Below are 26536 nucleotides of genomic sequence, written 5' to 3' on the forward strand. Positions count from 1 at the left end.
AGGGGAGCAGGGGTTGTCTCTGACATAGACTCTGTCGCCTGCTTTTTGATCACTTCCCCCTGGTGGGGCTGTCTTGCCAGGCCACAGGGAAAGAGGATGTGCTCAGTACTGGTGCCACTTAGTGAGCTGGGGTGGGTTGCTGGTGGGGGTGGGGGCTTCCGTTCTTTGAGGAACAGAGGATGGGGATGGAGGAAGAGGGAGGGAGGGAGAGTGGGACCAGGAGAAGAGAAGGGAAGGGGCTATGATCGTGAAGTAAAGTGAATTAATTAATTAATTAAGAATATAGCAATAAACACTACAATGCCAGTTGTCACAGTTTGTCATTGTGAAGATGTTTAACTTATTTTTTGTTTCTTAAAATTTTATGATTCTTTTGCTTTGGATATTTATCATGCATATAATTGTAAAAAGTTGTAACATAAGAACACCAAAATTTGTTTTAAATTAAGGCTCTATGGATAAGTTTACTTCTGATTTTATAACGTTGTTTTTGTTGCAAAGAAGTAAGGAAGGGCTTTTTTTTTTTTTTTTTTTTTTTTTTTTTTTTTTTCCTAGAAAGACAATTCCCTCAATTAAGTGAAACCTTCAAAATTGGTCTTAATAAAGCAAATAAGGGGGACCTTCAGGCACTGGGCAGGTGGTGGTAAACAGCACTAAAGCATTGTTAAAGAACCAGTGTTAGTGGTCAGAAACATTTAGGCTTGTACTGTAAGAAGTCTTTCTGATGTGCATTTTCCTGTAACTAAACAAAGATGCTGGGCGTGACGATCCAACCCTCCAATTAGCAGATATAGGACCCTTCCCTCTCTTGCTGCCTGGATTCTTTGAGCCAAAGGACTATCGGTTGAACAACCAGCCAGACTGTTTGTGCCAGCACCGGCAGGCTTGAGGGCCTGGAGAAAGTGACACAGTGATCACAGAAGATTGCCCTGGCTTTGGAAGGCGCAGCTTCATCCGGAGCTATCCGACAGCTTGTACCAGACTTTTTGCTTTCACACATCTCAGTGAACTCTAGATGACCTTACAACCATTTCTACCTAGGTGCACCTGCCTTGGTGGTCTAAGAGAGGGACTTCCGTGACTGGTGCTAAAGAGGCAAAGCTGTGATCGATTTAAACCTCAGCCTCCATGGCTGGTTTGGTGCCAAGAGATGAGGCTGTGGTTGGTTCTCCAGCTGCTCAGCCTTCCTTAGGGGACTGGTTTGAAGACTTTATGCTGTGAGACCACCCTTCCTGTTGTAGACCCAGTAAAAAGCTTCTCCCCAGCCATCTTTTCTTTTACTGAGTAACATGAAGAAAGAGGCAGCAGGCAGCAAAGAGAGTGGCAGTGATTGCAGGTGCAGCAGTAAGTGCTGAGCAGTAAAGAGGCGGAGGGAGGCTGTAAAGAGGGAAGGCAGCGGCCTCCAGGCAGCTGGAGGAGTAGCATCTAAACAGCTGAGAGTGGCCAGCAGCAAGAAATGGGCTGTAAAAGTAGAGGAATGGCAAGAGAGGGCACAAAGCAGAGACCGAAGGAGGATGAAATGAGTTCCCGAGACCTGCCAAGTCTTTGAGGCCCAAGGGTCCCAGATGCCGTGTCTCCTTTACAACACGGGCTGCTGTGAGTGGCTGAGGACGGTGACTTCCTAGGCCTACAGGCAAGGCCTAGGTACTAGAGGTGTGCACAAGAATTGGAACATGGTAGGATGCTTCCTGCTGCTCTTTCGGCTGCTCCGCGTGCCTTCTGCGACCCATCCTCGCGGCACAAATTCAGAGGGAAGGTAAACCTGCCAACACCCGGTACACAGAGAAGTTTCTCTTTGCCTTCCCAGTTTTCTATCTGGGAAAAGGCAAAGGACCCCGGATGACCAGGAACCCTGGGCTAGAGGTTCAGGAAGGAGTCATACTCCGGCTCTGACCTCCTCTTTCGAATTCTCAGGGGATGAGTAGCACCCACATAACAAGCCGGGTGCTCTGGCAAAAATGCCTGCAGCCCCAGCTCTAAGAGACCAACTGCCCTGCCCTGGCCTGGCCTCCAAGAGTGCCAGCACTAGCGCTCCATCTGCCTCCCTCTAAAAGATTATAATAGCTGCAGGTACATCAGGAGTAGAAGGGAAAAGGATGGTGGTCTGTGGATGCAAAATTACAACTAGACTGAAAGGGTACAGTTCGGTTCTTGTTACACAGTAGGGCAACTATAATTAATAACAATATATTGTACATTTCATGTACCTAGAAGAGAGGATTCTAAATGCCGCCGCCACCAACAAATAATAAATATCTGAGGTGATGCGTGTGCTAAGTATCATGATGTGATCGCCACACGTTTTATACATGAATCAAAGCATCACATTTTATTACATAAATTGGTACACTTTTGTTTTGTTTTGTTTTGCTTGTGTATTTTTGAGACAGGGTTTCCCTGTTTAATAGCTCTGGCTGTTCTGGAACTCACTCTGTAGACCAGGCTGGCCTTGACCTCACAAAGATCTGCCTGCCTCTGCCTCCAGAGTTCTGGGTTTAAAGGTGTGCACCACCAGTGCCCAGGTACAATGTTTATTTTTTTTTTAAACTAAATTAAAAATAAAAAAATAAAGTCAATGTGTACCTATGTTTAAAATCATGACTGAGGTAGGTAAGGAGGTATGGTGGAATGCCCTCCATGTCTGTGTGTATATAGCACCCCTGCCTGCATGAGACTGGGTCAAGGCCCACCTACCTCCATGGGGTAGGGAGCACTGAACTCCACCTCTGCGAGGTTCCAGGCGGCATTGCCTGGACTGTCCACTTTCCAGATCTCCTCGTACAGGCCAGCCATATCCCGGGTGTAAAGGGCGAAGACATTGCCCTTCCCCTGCTGAAGCTGGTAATAGAAGGAGAGGCATCCGGACATGGGGGCTGTGGTCACTGGGGAGATGAGCTGGGCCACTTCCTGGAAGTGCTTGACATAAACGGAGTCCACGTACATGTAGTGGCCTGGAAATCACACAAACGGAATATAGGGTAAGACAGGCTAGTAAGTCACAGGTGAACCTGTGCCATTCTGGGTCTCATTTCAACACAATCCATTGGGAGGGGTGAGGAGGAAGTCTGTGTAAATGTCATAGCTGGGAGATGGACATATGGGTTTATTGCATACTGCAAGTGCCAGATGAAAAGCAGTTTAAAATTTTCCTTACTTTTCATGGAAATAAATTATCCCCGCAGGAAAGATGTGTCACCTTCAAGTGTTTGAATTTTCATAGATGAAAACACCACTATATTAGATGCGATCCCTTCCCACGCCTTCTTTGATTTAAAAGACATCAAGACTATGCTGCTTTTTATTTAAAAGCCATGGAGGGACCCTCCTGGATATATATTTCCACAACTTACATCAAAGGCATACTGTGTGTTTGGGTGATACTAAGAGTGCTCAAGGGCAGGGCTAGGGTTTGGGGTCTGAAATTGTGATGCCATTGGTGACATGAGCGCCTGGCAGACCCAGAGCCACTAACCTCCACCAAAGGCCGAAACAGACACAGTGTGGAGACTAGGAAGACCTTTGGTTTGCCATTGAAGAGAGCTGACTTTGAACCCCACTTCCTTGGCAGGATGCTGGGACTAGAGCGGGTTTCTGAATCTGTCTGAGCTTCAGCATCCTGGTCTCTAGAATGAGGACACTGCCACCCTTTGCTATCTGGTGAAATTTGATCCAGGAGCCCCTGGGCATATTAATCTATGTGAATGCTCAAGTTTTTCATACAGAATGGGCGAGTGTTTGTATGCAACCTATGCACATCTTACATGCTTTTAAAATAATTATTTATCATTTATTTGTTGAGAGACAGAGCCTTGCTATGTAGCCCAAGATGGCGTCTAGCCCCAGTCCTCTTGTCCCAGGCTTCAGAAGCCTGGAATTACACATTTGGTTTGTGTGTTCACTTATTTATTTATTTATTTATTTTGCAGTGTTAGGGATCAAAGCCTTAGCTTGCAACGTGTGTTCTGCTACCACTGAGCGACAGCCTCAGCCCTTCTTATATACTTTAAAACCACTTGTAAATAATGAGATACTAACACAATGTGCTTATTTATTCTTACTGTTTTAGTAGATAATAGCAAGAAAGAAGTCAGCAAATGTGCAACATACATGCAGTCACTTTTCTGATTTCTTTCTTTCTTTTTTGGTTTACTGTTAAATCCGCAGATACAGGCAACTGTACTCTCCTCACGGCTTTGATATGAGTATGAAATGAGATTATGTGTGTACAGCGCTTCTTGTGTGCCAAAAATAGTATAATTGCTCAGCATAATTATAAGGAAATAGCAATACCGTTTATGAGTCGAGAACTATGCTTGTCATATGATCTTATTTCTATAAGGGGTAGCTATCATTACTATTAGCAGTTTTGTAAAATTTATTTATGCTATGCTAGAGATAATCTATGCAATGTGGCTTGGAGAAAATGAGTTGTTTTTCTTTCTTTCTTTTTTCTTTTTCTTTTTCTATTTATAAGCTCAGAACATATATACCTTAATTTTTGTTTTTTGTTTTTCGGATATAGTGCCTGGTTAATAAGAATTTCTTTTATTTTGGTGAAAAAGCAGTAAGAACAGTAGGTACAGACACACAATTGACACACAGAGTATTCACTTTGTTTCTTCCTCCTGTGTGGAAGGCCTTCAGGGTGTGGTCATCCAAAACATGAAGGCCGTCTTGGCAAAGTGGTCTCCCCACCAAGGCAGAGGAAAGATGGTCAGGTCAAAGCTCACTTTCTCCTCACGGCAATTTGAATAATCCTCTTTACTTCAATGTAATTACTCTTGCCATCTTTCCAAGGCATGCAAGTGTAGATAAACAGATACAACAGACTGGGATGCTAAGAAGCCAGGCAGATTAAGTGAAGTGGGATGGATCAAGGAGAAATCTAAGCTAATGAACTAGTTTCTAGTATTTGAAGTTATATTTCCCCAACAACAGGAGATGGAATCCATGATTCTATGGAAAACATCAGAAAACCCTGTAGCACGGGGGCCCATATTCTCACATAGGTGGTAAGATGGCTGCCTCATGCTTGCATGGGCCTGTGCTCAGCCTCCCATCCACCACCCCCACCACCACCCCCGCCCCCGCATCCTCCCAGGTTTGGCAGCCTCTATTCCCATCTGATGCCTGGGCCTCCGTTCCAGTGCTATGGGTTTCTCTCACAAATGCCCCAAATCCAGGTTTATGTGGCAAATTGCCATTTTTAAAGTGATGTTCCATGTATTAGTTTGCTGACAACAAAATACAGTATTTGAGGTGATTTAAGCTACAGGAATTTCTTATCTCACAGTGCTGGGGGCTCTGAGTCTGAAATCAGAATGTCAACAGAACTGGTTGCCTTGAAGGAATGCAAAGGAAGGGTGTGTCCCTCACCTACCTCCTGGCTTCTGGGTCTGTGCAGTTTCTAGCATTCCTTGGCTTGTATCTCTCAGCCTTTATCTTTTATCTTTACCACTCTCCTGATTCTGTTTCTCCCTATGTTCAACGCTCCCTTTCCCAAGGACACTCTCTTCATATCGGATTAGCAGTGCGCCCACTCTTGCATCTCATTAGTTGCATGAACAAGCCTCCGTAGTATGCTCAGACTGTAAAATGACTCCCACAGACTTACGCATTTGTACAGTTGGTGTCCAAACAGTGGCACTTTTCTGAGAGGCTGGGAATCGTTTGGGATGTGGGGCTGGCAGGTTCAAAACCTATCCCTGCCTGCGGTCTACTTTCTGTTTACTGTTAGGAGGTGAGAAGACCTAGTCACATGCCCCACCAACATGGACACACAGGCTGCCATGGCTTCAGTTCTAGTTTGCTTTTCCTGCTGTGATAAACACCCTGACCAAAGTAACTGGGGGCAGAAAGGAGTTATTTTGTCTTACAACTCCAAGGCCACAGTCCAGGGCAGGAACTTAAGCAGAGACAGATGGACAAATGCTGTTTACTGGCTTGCTCAGCTACCTTTCTTATACAGTCTAGACCTATCTGCCCAGGGATGATACCTCCCACAGTAAGCTCCTCCTCCCACAGCGGCAGTTGGTTAAGAAAATGCCTCACATACCGGGCCACAGGCTAATCTAATGGAAGTGATTCCTCAACAGAAGTTTCTTCTTCCTAGGTGTGTCCAATTGACAACTGACATTAACTCTGACCCTTCGCCAACAATAAGGACTGTATCCCCTCATCTTCAAGCCAAAGCAAATCCTTCTTTCTGAAGCGCAAGGACTTTAGGAATTCAATATATAAACATAGGGGCGGTGCAACTTAATGTACAACACTACGATCTTTATACTATTGTATGCAGAAATATAGTAAATATTCCTGATAGGAAAACATTTCTGATAGGTAAGGAAGACCACTTCTTATCTTACAGTCAGTCGAACGCCTCTCCCTCTAGCACAATCCCAGGGGCCAGGCAGTCTAGAGCCCCCTAATAATGGAGGATGTGCGTGACCATAATAACTCCATTCTAACATGACTCCATTGACCAGTAATTTATGGGAGCAAAACCAAGCAAAGCTAAAATCCTTGTTGCCTCTTGTTATATGTCATGAGTGAAACGGTACTCCCTCATGAGTGGGCACTTCCAGGGAGAGCTGTATGCCTTTCTTTCTTCATACCCCACTGTGGGAGCACAGAGGTGGGACATAGTTCTGCAAGCGAACTTGCTGCAAGCATCGATACGGGCTCATGGGACTCAGCTGACCCACCTGTGGACTCATGACAGTGTTCCTCCCAAGAACACACCACCCCACGCCACCCCTAGCCAGAAACCCAGCAAGCAGGGACACTACAGCTGGGCTCTTCTGCTGGGGGCCTGGCCGCTCCTCTTTCTCAGGATGCTGAAGGCGTGTTTCACTCAGGGACACAGTATGGCTTCTGTGGCCACTAGGTGCTCTTGCTTCTCCACACACTATGAAATTTTCTGGCATATGACTGCATTGGTATAAAAATGAAGTCATCTGGGCTGGACTTGTTATTATTTTTATTTTTTCAGTATTCGTTTTGCTTTTAAAATAACTAAAGTTAAGGTACTGCCATGGAACCTTAAAAAACGCCCCGGCTCTTAGCTTCCTGCACCCACTCTACTAACGAGCTCCACTGACAGTGTCTGCCTGAGTTCTTCACAGGCATTTTCTCCAGTTCCAGCTTCGTGTCTGTTTCTAGCGCAACTCAAACTGACACAGCCATGAGGAGGGAAAATCATTCTACCCGAGATGAGACAGCCTAGCCCCAAAGAGTCTAGAAAGCTCCTGACAGATCCACTTGAAACAACGTGTTCCACCTCCAGGAGTGTGTTATTACTGTGCGGAGCTGGAGAATTTGCTCACCCACAGCCCCATTGTGTACACATCTTCTTTGCAGTTGACAGACGCCAGATGGCGCAGGAGAGTTGCTCACCTGCTGGGTGGATGCTGGTCTCATTCCTGCTTTAGTTGCTGAACTACCTCCTTAACAGCTCATGCTCACGATGCTGAGCTGGGCAAACCACAGTCACATTACTGGCCGAAGGAGCATCCAGAAAACCCAATGTGACCCCTCCCAAAGTGAGGTTGCCATGAATCCTACCAAGACTGCTGACACCAAGTCTCCCATGGAACCACTAGCTCAGACCACAAGCAGTTGCCTTCCTTTCTTCTCCAGCATTCCTTTGTTGACATTTGGGTATTATTTACTGACAACCTGTGTAACATGAGGTTTCTTATGGGGATGTGGAGGGGGGAAGATGGCTCACCATGAGTTTATCATCTGATTTAATGGGGATGACTCAGACAACATTGCTTAGGTGTCTGGTCTAAGAGGCCAGGCTGGGGAGTGACAAAAGTCTGGCTGAGCACATCTCTGGTGAAGTCTGCTCTAGGAAGGAGCAGCTGGGGGACTGGTAGGAGTGGTCCTTGTGCCTCTATCGGGTGGGGGGAGGTAGCTTGGCGTTCTTAGGAAACCATGTCTAGCACCTGGCATTATGGGAGCTTTTTTACTCAGCTCAGGCCTATCCTTCTACGTAGCTCAGGGTTGCTGCGTTTTAGTCACATGGGAAAAGGTGATTTTTTAAAAAATCAGATCATTAGGATTTGCGTACAAGGAAACTCAGATATGAACCAACTACAAATGAATTTTAGGTAAACAGGCTCTTATAATCAACCATATCATCACAGAGCCTGCAGGCCTAGAGTTAGCACTTTAAATCAGCCATGGTGGTACATCATGTAGAAGCCTAGACAGGCAAATCACAGTGTTGAGGCCAGACTAAGCTATATAGCACACAATGAGAGATGCTTTCTTGAAACAAAACAACCAACCAGAAAAACCAATTTTGCTGAAAATGAAAGAGTCTGAGTAGAGACCATGGGTTCCCCCACAAGATTAAGAATCAACTGCGTTGCCACACTCAGAGAGGAAATCAATCTATCACTACCCAATGTGTACTTATACTTGAAACCCAGAAGTTTCTGCGGGGTAACACAACTGTCGAATCCAGTGGAAATATAGGAATGTTTGGTAATACCATCTGAACCTTAGGCCTGAGTAATGCTTGAGGGCAGTCTGCGCACTTGCTTCCGAAGAGAGCCTCTCTTCTTCCTCACAGTAGCTTTCTGTATTAGTGAAATCTTTTGGGCAACCTCAGTGTGGTTCCTTACTGTCATCCATTTCCCCATGCATTAGGAAAAGAACTCAGAGGGCAGTTCCTGAGCACGCATCTTCAAATGGCCTGGCCACCCAGAATTTCCCTACAGAGGGCCCACAGCTTAACCATGGTGCCAAAGGCAGCCTCGGACTCAGCTACGATTCTTCCCCCTTTGGTCACAGTTTTGGCTCTAGTTGCTTTGCCTGCTTCGGTCTTCCTAGCTTCCTGGACTAGCTGTCTCCTGGTACAACTTGGGCTGAAGAAACATGTTCCAGATGAAAATACTGCTGTGCTGCTGCCTCAATGAGCAGACAGCACTCAGAGACAGCAAGTCATCCCACCTCCTTTCCCACATTGCATGTCTGATAGATCTAGTCAGGAACACTCAATTCAGGGGTTGAAGTAGATCTTTAGTAGAGCCGGACTCCAGTCTCTTTACACAGCAAAGATGAAAAACATGTACGCGAATGTGGATGGGACTTTGTTATAACTTGGATGTGAAATATCCCTTCAGAACTCATAGGTTAAAACCTTGGTTCCAGATGCAATGTTCAGAAGTGGAGCTTTGGAGAAGTTAGCCAGAAGATGAGGGCTCTGACCTAATCAATAGATAGACTAATGGATTCATAATCTGATAGCGTTATTGGGAGGTTGTAGAAGCCAAGAGGTGGGGCCGAGTTGGAGTAAGTAGGTCACTAAATGTCTTTGGTCCCTTCTGCTTGTTATACTTCCGGCCACAAAGAGAGCAGCCTCTGCCTGTGTTCAGACCACTGTGGCGTTTTGTTTCATCTCAGGCCCAAAGCAACAGGGCCAGTGAGCCAAGGAGACTGACTGAAAATCTCAGAAATCACGAGTCAAAAGAAAATTTCCTACTTTTAGGCTATTTTCCCCCAGGTATTTTTCTCACAGTAATAGATTCTACTCTGTCTGGAAGCCTTCTACTCTCAGCTAATACCTCAAGACCAAGAACATGGGTAATAAGAGACTGTCTCCATTTCCTGTTTTTCTCTTTTTTCCTTCATTCCTTCCTTTATTCGCCATCCTCAGGCTCTTTCCCTCCTTCCTCTCCTCCCTCTATCCCTCCTTTCCTCCCTTTATCCTTCCTTTTTTCTTCTTCTTCTTCAAACAAGGTCTTCTTATGTAGCTGCGGCTGGCCTTGACTTTTGGATATTTCTGTCTCTGCTTTCCAAGTGTGAGATTACAGCTATGTGTCACCACTCATAGGCAATAATCTCTACATTCTAAAGGATATATAGATGGACTGTTAATATAGCAAGTGGCCACACCTGCCAACTTTATCCCATATCTTCCCTCTAATATAGATATGTGACAAGTCTAAAGATGGGATTAAAAAAAAAAAAAGAACTCTCATGGCTATATTTGCTTGTAGTGTGTTTCCTTTCTCTTTCTTACCCTGCAATGGGAGCAGCTAAGGGAGCAGTTGGAATAGGGAAACTGCCTCTAATGTCATCATATAAGCAGACAGTTCTAGGCTTTGCAATTGCCTTGGACATGAAGGAGATCGTTGTTGCTGCTGCTACTGTTGTCCTCCTCCTCCTCCTCCTCTTGTGTATGTGTGTGTTGTGATGTATGGTGGTGTATGTGTGGGTGCATGTGGAAATACAACACTGATGTTTAGGAGTCTTCCTCAATAGCGTCCTCTTTATTCATTGAAGCAGGTCTCTCAGCTGAAGCCAGAGCTTGCTGACACAACTGGCCTGGCTAGGCAGCTTGCTCTGGCTTAGTCCCCCGAATCTGCCTTCAGAGTTCTGAAATTAGAGGTAGCCACCCACTTATGTGGATTCTAGGGATTTGAACTCTGGCCCTCATGCTGGAATGACAAGCACTTTACCCGTCGAGCCATCTCAGTGATGATCAGAGTCTAAAGAGAACTTGATGGGTAGAAAGTAAGTTTGTAGACTACAGAAAGAAGCGCCTGGCTTTCTTTGCATGTAGGAAAAGGCAAGAATCTGATAGTGGAGGTGTTGGGACAGAGCTGAAAGGACAAATTTTGTTGCCAATGGCTTTCCAGAGTTTGATGGAATAAACACACTGACTTTTTCCTTGGCCTAAGTGACTACAACACTAGGCAGAGGCAGGCTGATCACTGTGAGTTCGAGGTCAGCCTGGTCTACAAAGCAAGTCTAGGACAACCAAGGCTACAGAGAAACCATGTCTTTGTAGAGACAGAAGAACTTAAAAAAAAAAAAAAAAAAAAAAAAAGAAAAGAAAAAGAAAAGAAAGAAAGAAAGAAAAAGAAAAGAAAAATCCTCTCAAGAGGACTGACTGCCGGTTTGCATGGTAACACCCATAGAGAAGGTCTGGATGATTCTGTTACTCCTAAAATCTGGAAGAGGTCTGTAGATGGTCAACCATAAAGAGCATCATTCTTTTCCTGGAACTATAGCGTGCAATTCTTATTGGCCCTGGGAGAACTGGCCATTGACAGTTTCCAGTTTAAGGGCTTCAACCTAAGTTTAAACAGTACCAGGCAGGTAAAGCTTTTTGTTCATTGCCCTTCTTTATGTTCTGAACCCTACTTTGCCTCCCCAACCCCAAAGAAGCCAGAGTGGTATAAGGAATGGGGGAATGGGGGAAGCCAAAGAAAAACAAAGACATAGGAAGAGGCAAAGCACAACCACCTCCCTGCTGCTGCTCTCTGGAAGAGCCTGAGAGATCTACATTGGCATCCAATGAGATGTGGGAGCTGTGCCCTGGCTGGACTCAGTCCTCAGAGATGAGGCTGTTGGTATGTGAAGGTGACTAGGAAGCCACAGAGGGGGACCCAGCAGGGCTCGTGAGAAGGCAATGCGGAGGAGATCGACAAAGCCACATTCCCACTGGGTGCTAATGCCACACCCAAATGGATAGATGCAGAGAGGATGAGGAGGTGTTGTTGAGATGACACTTGAACTCCACCCAAACTGAAGTGAGAAAAATGGCATGGCTTATGGAGATCTGATTCGTCCATCTCACAGGCTTCGGTGGAAAAAAAACAAAAAAACAAAAAAAAACAAAAAACCCAGTTCTGATCTTATTTTGGGTGTCTCACCTTTGTGCAGCTCCTTGCAGAGCAGCACTCTGAGCAGCTGGGTTTGAAAAACCTTGAGCCTCGGCAAAATAATGAACTCTCCTCATTATTTTTTCCATCCATTATCTTCTTTTCACCAAGGTGCATAGAAAACAGTACTGATCTGGGCTGTCAGCAAGTCATCTCCTGAAATGATTTTTGTTTCACTCCATAAAATATTAACAAAGAAGAAAACCCAACGCGGTGAATGAAAATTGGGTACAAAAAGAAAACAAGATAAAAATCACATCCCTTCTGATATCGCAAAGAAATCCCACAATTCTTAGTGCAGTGTCTGTTCTATTATTTGACATGAAGTTGGGGATGGTGTCATTGAGAAGCCAAAGCTTACTGTTTGGGGAAAACTTTTAGAGACACATAAACAAATGAAAGGATATTGGTATCTACACTGCATTTTGCAGATGCTGTACTCAGTCCCCTTCTCTACAACGCAAAGACCTGTGGGTGTGTCCTTCCACATCCCTGATCTCTGCTGTGTGGTTCTCCACTTTTTTCCCAAAGGCAGAAACCTAAGTTGCTTCCAGTATGAATGAAGATGAGATGAGTCCACAGAGAGCAAAATCTGCTGCTGCAGGCAAACATCTGGACCATTTAATCTTTCCGTTGCCACCCAATTGATAAGAGCGCAGAGAAAATCAATATATCCATCAGGAGGCAAACGAAACGAGAGAAGCAGTCTCTGTCTTCTTTAGAGTGTTGGTAGTCTTATTTTTCTGCAAGAGTCTGGGCAAACCTTTGCGCCATTTGGGCAAAACTCTTCAGATAAAAATTTTAGAATCTTCAGAACTCATCATTTTATGCCCCATTCTAAGCAAGGGGATGACTTTGTGGGAGTTCATGCATGGTGTGTGTGTGTGTGTGTGTGTGTGTGTGTGTGTGTGTGTGTGTGTGTATTGCATGCATATGTATGTGTTGTTTATCGTGTATTTATAACGAGCAGATGGGACAAGAGAGATAAATGAAGAAGCCTCCATCTGGAGGTCAGCCGGAGGTTTGCTGGAGGGAGGTGTACGCTTTCTCTAGACCTCTCCCCTTCAGCCTATGGCCTGATGCTTTGTTAGCTTTTCATGTTGATATGAAGGGTACTGAGCAATGCGAGTGAGCAAAGCTGCTTTCCTAGGGGAGATGCTTTAGAAATGGCCAAATGAAAGTGGAAAAGGTGGGGAAATGGAGAGGAGGAAATGAGTGAACAGGAGCAGAGGACAGAGGCAAGTAAGGGGCAGGGGTGACCTATCACATATCAGCAGAACATAGTGGCCTTCAAGGGTGACCACACTGCAATCCCTTTCTCTTTACCTTCTGGTCAAGGCACCAGGAAAACCAGGCCCTTAGTGTTCTCATCCTCTTTTCCTTTTTTTCTGGTGCCAAATACAATGTGCTTATAAGTATTCAGGAGGCTCCCACACGGCTCTGAAATAGATCTCAACGGGTGCCGAAATCGAGGATTTTAATGTGTAGAACCAGGCAAAGGGATAAAAGTAAAATCTTGGAATGCAAAAGCATTTTGAAGATCACTGAATGCAAATTCCTCGCCTGCAAATAGGTTTAATGGTGACTCTGAGAAGCTGAGGGCTTTCTCTGGGAACCCCAGTGCTCAGATAACTGGGCTGGAAGACAAGCAGTGGGGATTCTCAGCCTGGCTCATTCTCCATCTCTCATTGACCCAATATGGCCAGAATAGTTAGGCCACAGAGGAAGCAGTACAGGAATTCAGGAAATACAGACAAATGAAAAGTTGGACATAGTACATCGGTTGGTCTTGCTTCTCCTAAGACATCCCCATTCTCGCCAGTCAGCTGACTACCACCATCAACAAGGATGACAGAGGCACTGTGAACTTGCTGTCATAAGATTATGATGGTCACCACTTTAGAGCTAAGTTTTAGTGGCTTGGGAAAGCTCTCTAGCATTTTCCCACAGTTAAACTTTCACATCTGTGTAGCTGTGAAACAGAGACCCGGGAATATTACAGTTTCAATTTCCTATTGCTCTCTGCACTTGATTTATGAGATATAAAGGAAGAACAATCACCAAGCTATTCTGGCTCCATGTGTGAAGGAGAAAGTCCTGGGGCTTTTCTCTTATGAAACCCCAAGAGATTGTTAGCAGTTTTCTTCATTTAAACGAAGGTCTTGGGAGGTGCTGTCATTTTCCTGCTTTGAGTGAGCCCAGCTTTTTACAGTGTTCATGCTGATTCGTGGGTGGATTTGCTACTGCTGGGTATCATTCACTCTGCATAGAACCCTCATGTCTAGTGTGGATTCTGTGGCCACACTGGGTTGTCTACCTTTAGGGCTGGAAAATGGGCTAGGCGTAGAATTCCAAACTTTCAATTTTACCAACAATTGCTAAACCTTTCTTTGGCAACTAGGATGGTGAAAATGTTTTCCTTGTCTTGGCTTCTTACATAACTAACCCTTATTCTATCTAGACAGACACTGATGTATTAATTTATGGTCATTCTGTGCTTTTGTCCTCCACCTATGAACACAGTCACCTTTAGGGTGATGGTATATGCACTGTGTGATGGCATCTCACCCTCTGTTCAAAGACCCCTGAGGCTTCCCACTGTCAGTAAGGTTGGGATCTGCTCCAGCATTCCACCCCTTTAGAATTTGCCCATGCACTGCCTTTTCACACCTACCACATCTTTCTCCTTCTTTTTTGTAGTTGTCACAACTATTCATAGCATTATTGCTTCTGACTTCTCTCTGCCTGTAAAACCACAGCCCCCCTTCAAATGAGTTTACTTCATTTATCATGACTTGTAAGGGTCCCTTTATCGGAATATCTATCACTTTTCCTTTAATTCTGAATACTTATCAGTGTTTTTTATCTCTAAATATTTATCACCTTTTTCTTTTGGGAGGGGAAGAGGACAATTTTGACAACATTTGACACATATGATCTTGTTTGATGTCTGTTTATGGGAGAAAGAAGTTCTCTTTCTTGGGACTTACTTCTTGAAGTTTGGAAGCAGCCTGGTGGCTTGTCATCTGAATTGTAATTTTCTTCATTATACCTAAATCAGAATCAAATGAATTTGCTAGATGCAAAGTTGGGTTTGTCTCAAACAGGCAAGGCCCATGTGACTATCTGGCTTAGAAGCATCTTATTCTAAGTAGCCTGGACACGTTAAAAAAAGAAAAGAAACCTGTAAAATAGAGGCTGAAAAGTAGGAGCTAGCTAACCTTTTGTCAGTCCATATAGTATTTTTCTTTATTTTAGAAAATGTTCATTAACTTTTTACATACTTGAGAAATTTCAAAAAATATCCTTTTCTTCCTGGATATCTTAAGGGGGAAAACATCAAAAGCTCTTGTGAAGTGGGCTCGCGTTCTCATACAACATAACCAGAGATTGCTATTCTGCACAGGTTTCAATTGTCTAGTTTGTCACAGTCCTTACTCAGCCCACACACCTCATTGCTTAATTTGTCTCCTTGGCCCTTGTGGGAAATTAGGTCTAAGACTCTGGCTACAAAGGAGGAGGGCAGGCATGAACAAAGAGAACTGATGTCATGATGTCGACTCTAGAGCCCAGGTGACCTGCAGAATGTCCGGTGCTGGAAGCCAAGTTGAAGGCATGCTTTTAAACATTTAGACACTGAGACGCTGGAGCCAGTGAGGGACAATAAAGAAAGCACAGTTACCTTGTGTCTAGGCCAGGGTCCATGCTGTCATCGTGAGAAACTTAGCAAGGCTTAATAGATCCTTCAGTATCTACTAGGATGTGTCAAGAGTGAAAAAGAAACAGATCCAGCATTCTTACTTTTGCTTTTGAGGAAGCCAGATTGTCTCAATTCTTAGAAAAGACCAGAGACTGTTTTGCAGATGAGGAGACATAGTAATTTACAAAACCACCAGGGGACAGGCGTGACCAGTGAGACACACAAGCAAGGACACCCTTGATGAGATAGGTTTCCCTCCCAGAAGCTTTCTCCTTCTGGCCTCACTGAGAACCTTGCCTCTGCATTTTCCTTGTAAAGTTCCTGTGTACTTGGCCACCAGGGGGCCCTGTTGCACACTTCACGCAGAATAATCATTAGCATTGGTGGTCTCATGGGAAATTCTTAAGAACTTATCACCCTCCGATCTATTTTTAATGAAGGCTGGGATTATCCCAGCCTTGTCTTTAGAAATAAGAAAACAGCCAAAAGATAGGAAGTGAAACATTCCATGGAAATGCAAAAACAGCCAAGGTTACAGATGAGTTAAATCTTTCCCTTTCTGGCTTCCTCATCTACAAGCTTAGTTTGCAGTAGTCTCTGTCTTGCTGATTGCCCTTCCTTTCTTTCTCTTCGACTGGGTCTCCCAGTGGTTCCCCGCCCCTTCTTCTGCTGATGAAACCCAGGAGGTGGGAGATGAAGGCATAGTTCACCCTGGAATAAAAGACTTAATTTGCGGGCAGCTCACCCTGCTCACTCCTGAAGGTGTGATCCTGTGGGAGGATGGAGTGGATGTTCTTCATAGTTCCTCCTCCGACAAACCAGTTCACGTTGGGATTCCAGCGGTTCACAAAGCCACAGAGATGGTTTTCTTCAAAGTCACATTCTAGAGAAAGAGGCACAGATAGATATTTCATGGACCAGTAGTCACACTTGGTGACACCCACACTCACTGTGGAGTCTGGCCTTAATCATTCTAACGGCTCTCTTCCTCAACCATGGGACCTTTGGACCAGAAATTCTGAACAATACTGGTCAAGAAGAGAGATCCAGGGACAAACTGATGCTCTGCTTCGTCATTGCCCCTCAGAACCATAGCCCTTTCTCCTATTAGCATGTTGTGTGTTGTGGGACTCAGCATCTCTCTGAATCTATGTCTATTGATGTGTGGGTTGGAGACAACAGTCCCACGTCATTATACTGTAAGCATGGACAGCTCTCAGTACAGAACCGGAACACAAGACACATGGCCTGTGCTTCGTAGAGGCTGATGATTTCTGTCAGTCTATTAACTTAGTTAATTAGTTAATGTTTTGGTGCTGGGGACAAGGGTCTTACACATATTAAGCTTGTATTTTACCGCTGACTTATGTTCCCAGCTCCGATGTCTATTTTAATGCACTATTTCAGGGTTAGTCCCTCAGCTCTAGACATTTTCTCTACCACCCTTTCTGCTACCTGTGGGCGTAGCCCTCCATCTCTTTATAGTGAACAAGATTCCCAGAGCTCAGAGGCATGTTTCCAAGATGCTAAAATCCCCCGCTTGTCTGAGGAATAAGAATGTACTCAGCGTAGGTGAGACAGGCATCCACCTGGCCCAGGACCTCCCTGCAACTCCTGCCTAGAGATGAGAAAGATAGAAATAAAAGCTTTGTGCTTGGGGACATTGACATGATTGTCATAAATTGTTCCTCATCAACAAATTCCTTTTGTTGGGACAGGGACCCCATAATCCTGCAATTACCAAATGAAGGATGATTCCTATTGGTTCCTCTCTACTGCTCTGTCCTCCTTCTTCTTGGGTTCCACCAAAGGGAGGCAAAAGAGGGTGACATGAGGGCTAGTGCCCATCTCCATCACTGCCAGGTTACAATGGCGAGCTATGTTCCTTTACAGAAGGAACAGTGTAGCAGAAGTCTTGACCATACAGTCACCATTTGCAGTTGCTAATAGTCCCTTCTCCTCTCTCATTGAACCTGGCTAGCCAGATGACAGGTTATGAGCCATGGTACTAATTTTGGTCACAGTGCCAGCACCTGCTAGGGTCCTTACCCTGCACAGCTTTGTGGTCTCATTGATGTTGATGGGTTTTCTACAAATAGCAGGAGCTGGTTATCCCCCCCCTTCCATCTCACATCCCCCTCCACATTCCCACCAGGATCTTAGCTGGTACAGTTGTCAGTGAGCACTGACAAACTTCAAGTTTTCTTTTCAAATTTGCACTGTGGCACCTGCCAACTGAGGTGCAACATCTAGTGCTAAGGGCTGCCACAGAGTGTAATACAAAGCAAAATCCTTCTCAGCGAGCCAAGCTCTAGCCTAAGCTTTTTCTATGAACTCATCTAATCCTCAACATAGCTCCTCGAGATAGGCACTGTTATTAACCCAACTGTACAGAAAAGGAACCAAGAGAAAAGGCAGACACAGAGCAAGGAGGAGCTACAGCGTAGCTTCCTTTTTGTTTAAAAAAAAAAAAAAAACAGAAGCCACCATCTTTATATCAACCATCTTTATATCCACCTCTCCTATGTGCTCATAGGAATCAGCGCCATCTTGCAGGTGATGACAAGAACGGTGTAGTGTGTGTGTCTGTGTGTATGCAGTGAGGGACAGAACCAGCAGGTGGCGCTCCCCTAGTGTGTTTGACTTCTTCTGGATGTACATAGACTACTCAAGAAATGAGCCTGGATGGAAGTTCTCTGCATCTACCCATAGTAGTTATCTTTTAGTCTCCTTTCCTTCTTTGCATTAGAGATATCGCTGAAAGACCAAACACAGAATCCAGACCACATGGCATTATCATAGGCTCCTTGATCAAGATTATCTGTGACTCTCCACTCCCCTTGTCTCTGAATCCTCAATCTAAATACTGTCAATGCTGAGGCATCTCTCAGATCTACTGGCCTTTTTCTTTTGTAATGCTACTCCATCACCCCATCCCATCCCGACTCCCATCCCCATCCCAGTTTAGTTCCTCATTCTATAATCCTTGTAAAGTCAGAATCTCTCCCAGGATTTTCCTAGCTCCTATGTATCTGCACTTTCCTAGTCTCCAGTCCAGGGAAGCCAGTGTCATCATCTGAAAGGCACAGTTGCATGCCCACCCCCTGCAGGCTCACTCTAGCACAGCCCCCACCCCACCCCGTAGTTCTAGAATCCCAGGCTCCCCACCCACCCTGAATCCCAGCTCTGTAAGAGGCCTCCTGAGGGTTACCGACTGCTCAGCTATGGCCTGGATGCTCAGATCTCACAGCCTTTGCTGACAAACAACCCTTTCCTGCTATGTGCCCTCCACAGATGGCAGCCCTCTGTGCAGTGCTAGTTCTGTAAAGAGTTCCGGTCGATGGCAGATGAGGAATAGTCAGGCTCTCATGGGGCAGGGGCTGTCCTCTCTTCCTGCTTTCTCAAAGCTGCCAAGCAGACAATCGATCCTGCCCACACCAGGTGGGATCTAAAACGACAGTCGTGATGATTAAGACAGCAGCAACAGTGTATCAGGAAAGCAGGCGACGTGATGGATGACTGCTCTTCTGGCAAAGGCCATAAAAAAATAGAGTTCGCAGCAAACCAGCAATTATTTTTATTAGAGCTGGTGAGGTTAGAGAGCATGGCGGAGGGCAAAATTTGCTGTTTCTGCTTGTTCAGGCAGCCGGTTGGAGCAAATGCTAATGAGCCTTTCCACACTGACTGAAGACAGAGGATCAATGTCCCATCTTCAGGTGAGCCTAGCAAAGAACAGAAGCTGCTCTGCATTTCCCAGCATGCTCTACGACACACTTGGCCTTTGGGATTGATTTGGTGCTTTCTGGCAGTGCACTGTAGAAAGATATTTGCGTTCTGCTGCCACCATCCCAGAACTCACTCACCAATACAGTAGCCGGCTGTCATCTTGATTTCAAAGAGGGCGATGCTGGCCGTGTTTCCTTGTCCCAAGACGCCTTCGATCAGAATCTGTACAGCATATACAGGAAAAAGAAATCAGGCGTCAAAGCACTGTGTTTCCTGTCCAATATCTCCGATAGGCAGGAGTCGTTACTCAGTGTGATTCATGGCTCCTGAATGTGAATCTTATTATGGACTGCGTATGTGTGCACTCATACCTGTGCACACATGAACACATATGCACACGCATAACTGTGAGGACTTTCACATGAGCAAAGTGGCCACCAGAAGTTCAGAGTCACACATCTTCCAATACTATCCTGATCTCCACATCCTCTTGTGTTCATGGAGGTGTCATTGGTGGCGGATGGGGAGGAGACTGTGTAGCTAGGGAAGTATGTTCTAGATGGAACTGAGGGTAGATGATGCATGGGTTAAAAATATCATCCTTGGATGAGAAGGCAGGGAGCCCAAGTCTGTCAGAAATCTCCGCATGAGATGGGAAGGCTCAAAAGTCAACCTATAGTTTCAACTTCCGTGTGAAACTGAGAGTTTTACACAAATAACTGATAAAAGAGTGACAACCCACATGGTTGATTTCCAGGAAATGTGAGAGTTCACATCTGGCCCCGGTTCTCAAATGGCTTTTACTTCTGTGGCTTCAACAGGATGTTTTGCAACTATGCGGGTAGATCTGGGTGCTGATAACTACCAGAGGATGGTGTAAAATTGGAATTCAGACTCCCAGGGTTTCTTCCCTCAGTGGCTACGGATGGGAGAGACTCTCAACAGGCTGGACTAGGGGGAGATGCTCTGTTTTAAGGACTTTCAGAGAAGAAGGTAGAGCCCAGGATGGAATGCATTCGGAACGAGGGTCTCCCGGTGGCCCTGCTATATCCCCAGGGGTGCTCTCATATGTGCCACTCTCCAGCTCAACTCCACAGCCCATCCCTTACATCCTCTGCCTTTTTCCCAGAGTGCCACTGACAGAACAGGTAGCCTCTCTGAAAAGGAAAGGAAACGTGCCTGGTAAATAACCTCCCCCTTTCAAAGTACTTTAGTGTTTCCTTTATGATAATGGCTTGTTCAAACCTTGGAGCAACTAACCCACTAGGAAAATAACATAGGCATTTGCCACAAACAGTTTAGAAGTGGCAGCAAAATTGTTGGCAACAAAAAAAATACTCCTGAAAATCCTCTTTCACTGAAGAGGTCAACTTAAGCACCATTTAGAGGCTTATGTTTTAAACAGATGGAGAATTTCTATGAAGATGCTCTCTTATGGAATGAGCAAATATTAACTTATTATTTTTTATGCTGTAATTAACCTTACTGACTTACTGGGTATATCAGCGGTTCTCAATCTGTGGGTTGTGATCTCTTTAGGGGATAGAATGACCTTTCACAGAGGTCACCTAAGGCCATCAGAAAACACAGATATTTACATTACAATACCTATCAATAGCAAAATTACAGTTATAAAGTAGCAATGAAAATAATAGGACTGTATTAAAGGGTAACAGCATTAGGAAGGATGAGAACCACTCTTCTAAAACCTCATACAGCATAAAGTACATGCCACATGCCTCACCTCTTCCCCCGCCCCACTCCACCTACCTTAAATTTCTTGGAGCTGTTTTGAAGATCCAGACTGGCTATGAGCCAGCTGTCTGAAGGCTCCTTAGTGGACCAAAGCAAGCGGTCAAAGCTTTCATCCTCAAACCTCACATAGAGGTTCAGCTGGCTGGGGTCTGACAAAGAGCCCGGAGGTGTGGTTATCTGGTAGACCAAGCGCAGGCAGTTCCACTCCTCGGCCTGCAAATCAGAGCTCAACAGCACGGCTTTCTCCCCTTGCTTGGCAAAAGAGGTATCCACATAAACATAATGGCCTGAAAGCAAGATGAACACAGACAAGGAATTAATCTTCTGTTGCAACTTAGAAGAAGAAGAAGAAGAAGAAGAAGAAGAAGAAGAAGAAGAAGAAGAAGAAGAAGAAGAAGAAGAAGAAGAAGAAGAAGAAAAGACAACTGTTTGGTCCATTAAATCTGTGCAAAGACAAGACCAGCTGTGTTGGTGCACACTTTTGATCCCAGCACTTTGGGAGGCAGATCTCCATGAGTTCAAGGCCAGCCTGGACTACAAAGCAAGTCCAAGACATCTACTACTATTACACAGAGAAACCCTGTCTTGAAAAACCATCATCACCACCAAAATCTGTGGAAAGACAGCGCAACATAATTGCCTGAACACAGGGTCTCTGCTCTCTCATGAAATGGGCATATTTACCCTGTACCATGTGGACACACACATCCCATGGTAAGTGTTAATGCATTTCAACACAATTGTAAAGGATATCATATGACTATGTCAAAGGTTGGACATGGTCTGGTCATGCTTCAGCTATTTCCCCTCATGACACCAGGCAGAGGCTGAGCAGTATGCCCAGTTTTCCATCCCTTCAACTCCTCTGAACTCTGACACTTCCCCCATCCCACACCAGGTCCACTAGGCACTCTGGCCCTCACATGAGTGGGCATGCAGTCTCAGAACATTGGTAACAGTATGAGCAGCCTGGAGCCAAAAGCCTCAAAATAGGATGGCTTGGTGAACTCAACCATCTCCTTCCACAGCTCCCCCCAGAACAAATGATTTAATTTAAATTTAGCTTGTATCATTAGAATAGACTCAATTGATTTAGTTACTCATCTTGGCTCTTGGGGCCTAGCCAGACAAAAATGAAAGCTTTCTTTCTTCTTTCCTTTATTTTTTTCTTTCTTTCTTTCAATTAAGAATAAGATTCCCTTTGCCTAGACTCTTTCCTAGTGAAATATAAACCTCACATCTCTAATAACTAAAGGTAAAGTCTATGTAGGACACATTGCATACAGCTTGGAGCACAGCAGGCACAGCAAGATTACCCCCGTTCTGTCTTCCTCTTTTTCAGTTTCTTGGTTTTCTCCCCTTTTTCTCTCTTTTGTCTCCTGTTACATTCTTTCCCCATTCCAATCCTCCTCTTTCCTCTATTTCCCTGGCATTCTCTTTTGTCTCTCTCTCTCTCTCTCTCTCTCTCTCTCTCTCTCTCTCTCTCTCTCTCTCTCTCTCTCTATCCTGCTAACATGGAGGAATGGTATTCTGCCAGCTGGGCCAGGACGTGGAATCATAATCCTAGGGAGGATGGGACAAAGGAGTAGTGAAGGCAAGAATTCCAGTGTAAGCCTTCCACACTGCTCTGGCAACTTGGACTCCTAGCTGTGATTCGTTTGTTTATTGGTCTTCAAAAGTGGAGTTGTAGATGCCCCATGCCCTGAAGCACCCACATTTATGGGTCGGCCTTAACTCATTGCCTTCTATCATGTGGCTGCCCACTTCTCCCCTGGTAGATTGGAGCCCTAACACTGAGCTTTTACCAGAAAGCCCTAAGATACATATATGTTTTGCTTGATTTCCTTCAGCCTGTCCTCCCACACTTATTGCCCCAAATGGCTATGGCATCTAGGATCTCTGCATCTGTGGCAGTTCTGGCAGGCCAGCAACAATCAGCAAATCAGCTTTCATGTAGGACACAGAACGCCATCTTGCTAGCTGAAAAATTCCAAGACCAAGCTTATCGCCAGAGGCAGTCTCCATGTGGCAGCCACTCATGAGTGACAACAGCTTCAAGAGCCATCTCAGCACACTCCCCCCCCCCCCCATAATAAGTCTGATCCTGAAAGCTGCTGACACCGCCAAGTGTTCAGCATATAGCTAGTACTCAGGTATCAGGTGCTGCCCTAAGTGCTGGTACCTATTGGCCATTCACAAGCTGTGATGACTACTGGCTCTCAATTATGAAACTGGGTTCCTGAAACCAAGGGGTTTGTTAGTAAAACTTTGGACCACTGTGGTCTCAGGGGGATATGTAACTGCTACCCTGCTTTTTATCACTCTTTGTTCAGGGAGTCTCATTAGTCAGGTAGTGAAGTGGAGTGTGGGGTGGGATGGTGTGCTGGCTAGATTTTTGTCAACATGAGTCAAGCCAGGGTCATCTGAGGAGAGAGAACCTCAAGTGAAAAAATTGACCCCATCATTTGGCCTGTGGAAAAGCCTGCAGGAGCATTTTCTTAATTGATGGTTGATGTGGGTGGGCCCAGCCCACTTTGGGCAATGCCATCCCTGGGAAGGTTGTCCTGGGGTGCACCGGAAAGCAAGCAGAGCAAGCCAGGAGGAGCAGGCCAGTGAGCAGCACTCCTCCATAGCTTCTGCTCCACCTCCAGCTTCCAGGTACTTGTCTTGTGTTCCTGTCTTGCCTGCCCTCCATGATGGCCGTGGTGTGAAAGTTGAAATAAACCCTTTCATCAAGCTACTTCCCTGAAGAAGAAAAAGGGAGGGAAGTGGGGCAGAAGAGGAAAAGGAAGAAAGTTCACATTGTGGCTGCCAGCATTCATGACAAAGCCCAAAGCTGCTGCTCCAGAGGCCCAGCTCTCGTGGGCATTTCACGGTTCCTCCTGCTCCGGTTCTCCCCTTTCTTTCCCCATGCCAGAAGAGAAAGAAAGCTCAAGGCTTGAAGCAGAAGTTTTCACATTTGCATCTGGGGTCATCTGGAGGGACCACTTCTGTTCCAAAGAGCTAGGGGCCCATTCTCTAGGCTCCTGTAGTCTATCACAGGAAGTACATCACAGGTTCCTATAGCATGCTTAGGAGGGTGGAGATGGGTCTAAGTATAGCTCAAACGTCAATAAATGTGTATAATAGCCGGGCATGGTGGCACACACCTTTAAGCCCAGCCGTCAGGAGGCAGAGGCAGGCTGATCTCTGTGAGTTTGAGGCCAGCCTGGTTTACAAAGTGAGTCCAGGGCAGCCAAGGCTATACAGAGAAACTCTGTCTCAACAAAACAAAAACAAAACAAAACATGTGTGTAATAGCAGGTTCATAGCACCTAACAATTGGTGATGTCTGTAATTTCTGGTGGGGGCTGTTTACAAAGCCTGTGTTGAACTGGAAGCTGTGATGGATGCCTCTAACTCCTGGCATGTGAAAGATCAGGCAGGAGAATGACAAGTTTGAGGCCAGTAAGACTTCATCCCAAGAAAGAAAAGCTGATGTAGTAGACGGTGGTTCACAGAGGAGCCCACAACTGGGGGAGGTGTAGAGAATATGAGGCCGCAGAATTCTCAGCCCTAACAAGAACAGATACACCAAACTCGGCTTCCTCTTAAGGCTCTGGGATCATTGTCAAGGAGGGAGTAGAAAAAGTATAAGAGCCGGGCAGAGGAGGGGCGTGACTACAAGGAAACGCTGTCTTCTGGACACAGCAGGAGAGCTGTACATAGGAACTCCCAGTGGTTGCAATAGCATACCCAAGACCGGTGCGAGCCTAAGCCAGACCAAATTCTGGTATGGAGCAGGGAGTCGGGTACGCACGCCTACTCCTAGTCATGGAGTGGTCGGCACCTATATTTGCTGCAGGGAGAGGGTGAGTCAGTTTTCTCCAAAAGTGTAGCTTTTGATAAGTCAGGCTATCATCCCCCCCATGGAAGACTACCCTGCCCTGCCCCCTTCCCCACCTCCCCGTAATCTGTCTTGACATCCTTTCTCACTTTGTATTACCCTGCAAGCATATGCTAATGATCGCTTGTTAAGAGCCTTTGAAGCATACACTATATTAAATGCATTATTCAAAATTACCTTGATATATACTGTATGATAAAAGTTGTCTGTTTATTGAGTGATTTTTGACATCTCATCCATAAATATTGACTATTTCAGAATATGAAGAGTCACATTTAAATTACAGATCTGGGTCACCCTGGATGAATATGTGTATGCGATACGGTGTGTTCTCAGGCTTATCTACTCAGCAGAGCAATGCATTTTCTTACCTTAGTTAACTAACTCAAATGCTCCTACGGTATCTACCACTGCCTAGTCCAAGATCACCACTCTGGATCTCTGAGTCTGCTTTTCATACCCAGCCTGGACCCAGGCCCAGAACCTAACACAGAGCCCCATGAAGCCATTGCCAGTTAGTCTGAGTTGGCACTTGAACTGAAGCTGAAAACCCCTAGTTGGGGTTTCAAAGCAATACTGTATTTTGAGGTCATGTTGCCACTAAATTAAGCTAGAGGGAGCATGCTATAGTTAGAGGAAATTTGTGAAATTCAAGATAGAATGAGCAGGCCATGGCTATAAAGCCACTTCTCGGTATTATAACTTGTAAAATCCCAGCAAAACCTACTTTATCAAAGAGAAACATCCTGTGGAGTGAAACAATGTATGTGATTTACTCCACCGTGGTTAGGCTGGCATCAGGAATCTAAGTTTACAAGGAACCAGCTCATCATAGAAGCTACCCTTTTAAGACAACTCAGTGGTTTTTCAGCACAGTCACAAAATTGCACAGCCATCTCATTATTGTGCGATTTTAGAATACATGTGCCACCCAAACCGAAGTTCTAAACTCGTTCACAGCCTCATTCTTCATCCTCCTCTCACCAGCCTCTGGAGACCACAATCTAAGGCTCTCTATGATTTCCCTGTTCTGGCAATGGCCTATAATTAGAGTCTTATAGTGGGTGTGGGGCTGGCATCTTCCTGCAGATGTTCTTGAGGTTCACACCTGTGTTAGAATTCCATCCCTTCCTAAGATCAAGTCCCATTTTGCGTCTCGCAGTCACCAGCTGACAGATGTCTGGGCCGTTCTTCTGTCTTTTGGCTGTGGCAAGCAGGGACAGTATTATGAGCACGCATGTGAGGTTTCAGTTAGGTGAACATTCAAGTCTCACTGATGAGCTCGTTAGCTCAGATGGTAGCTCTATGCTTAGCTTTTTGAGGAACTGCCAGAAATTCTCCTGTGGCTACGGTGTTTGCATCCCACCTGTAATGTATTCATCCTAGTCTTTGCCTGTGGATAGGCACACCCTATACACAAGGGTTCCTCCACAAGGCTGTAGTCTAGCTCCCGAATTCAGATGAGGATAGTCTTCTCTGCTTTCCTGGTGCCTTTTCTGGCTGGATCCCGCCTTGCCTATGGGAAGTTATAGAGTGGTCAAGTGGAGCTGGTGTGTCAGGCAGATGTTGGTTCAGAGTCTAGCCACACTATTTAGAAACTCTGTCATTTTGGGCAAGTTAATTATAGTATTTGAGATTCACTTTCTCCATTGGTAAAATGGGGATGCTAAACCACTGATTTCATGGCATTTTAAAAGAAGATTAAATAAGACCATATAGTAGATGCATATTGTCAAGCTCTTAATAAATGTTAAAGCTTATATTTCCAGCTGCCCAGTCAGTATGATC

General features: G+C 45.2%; 1 protein-coding gene across 1 annotated transcript in view; it reads right to left on the reverse strand.

The window, feature by feature from the left end:
* Positions 1 to 26536, reverse strand: part of Mamdc2 (MAM domain containing 2) — a 149334-nt gene that overhangs the window by 60861 nt on the left and 61937 nt on the right. Inside the window, exons 3-6 of the mRNA XM_051146935.1 lie at positions 20878 to 21149; positions 19245 to 19329; positions 16127 to 16264; positions 2695 to 2951 (exon numbers count right to left, since the gene is read on the reverse strand). Coding sequence (XP_051002892.1) covers positions 2695 to 2951; positions 16127 to 16264; positions 19245 to 19329; positions 20878 to 21149 — 752 coding nt within the window. The remainder of the gene's footprint in view (positions 1 to 2694; positions 2952 to 16126; positions 16265 to 19244; positions 19330 to 20877; positions 21150 to 26536) is intronic.

This window comes from Acomys russatus, chromosome 5, assembly GCF_903995435.1.
Source record: "Acomys russatus chromosome 5, mAcoRus1.1, whole genome shotgun sequence".
Lineage (NCBI taxonomy): Eukaryota > Metazoa > Chordata > Mammalia > Rodentia > Muridae > Acomys > Acomys russatus.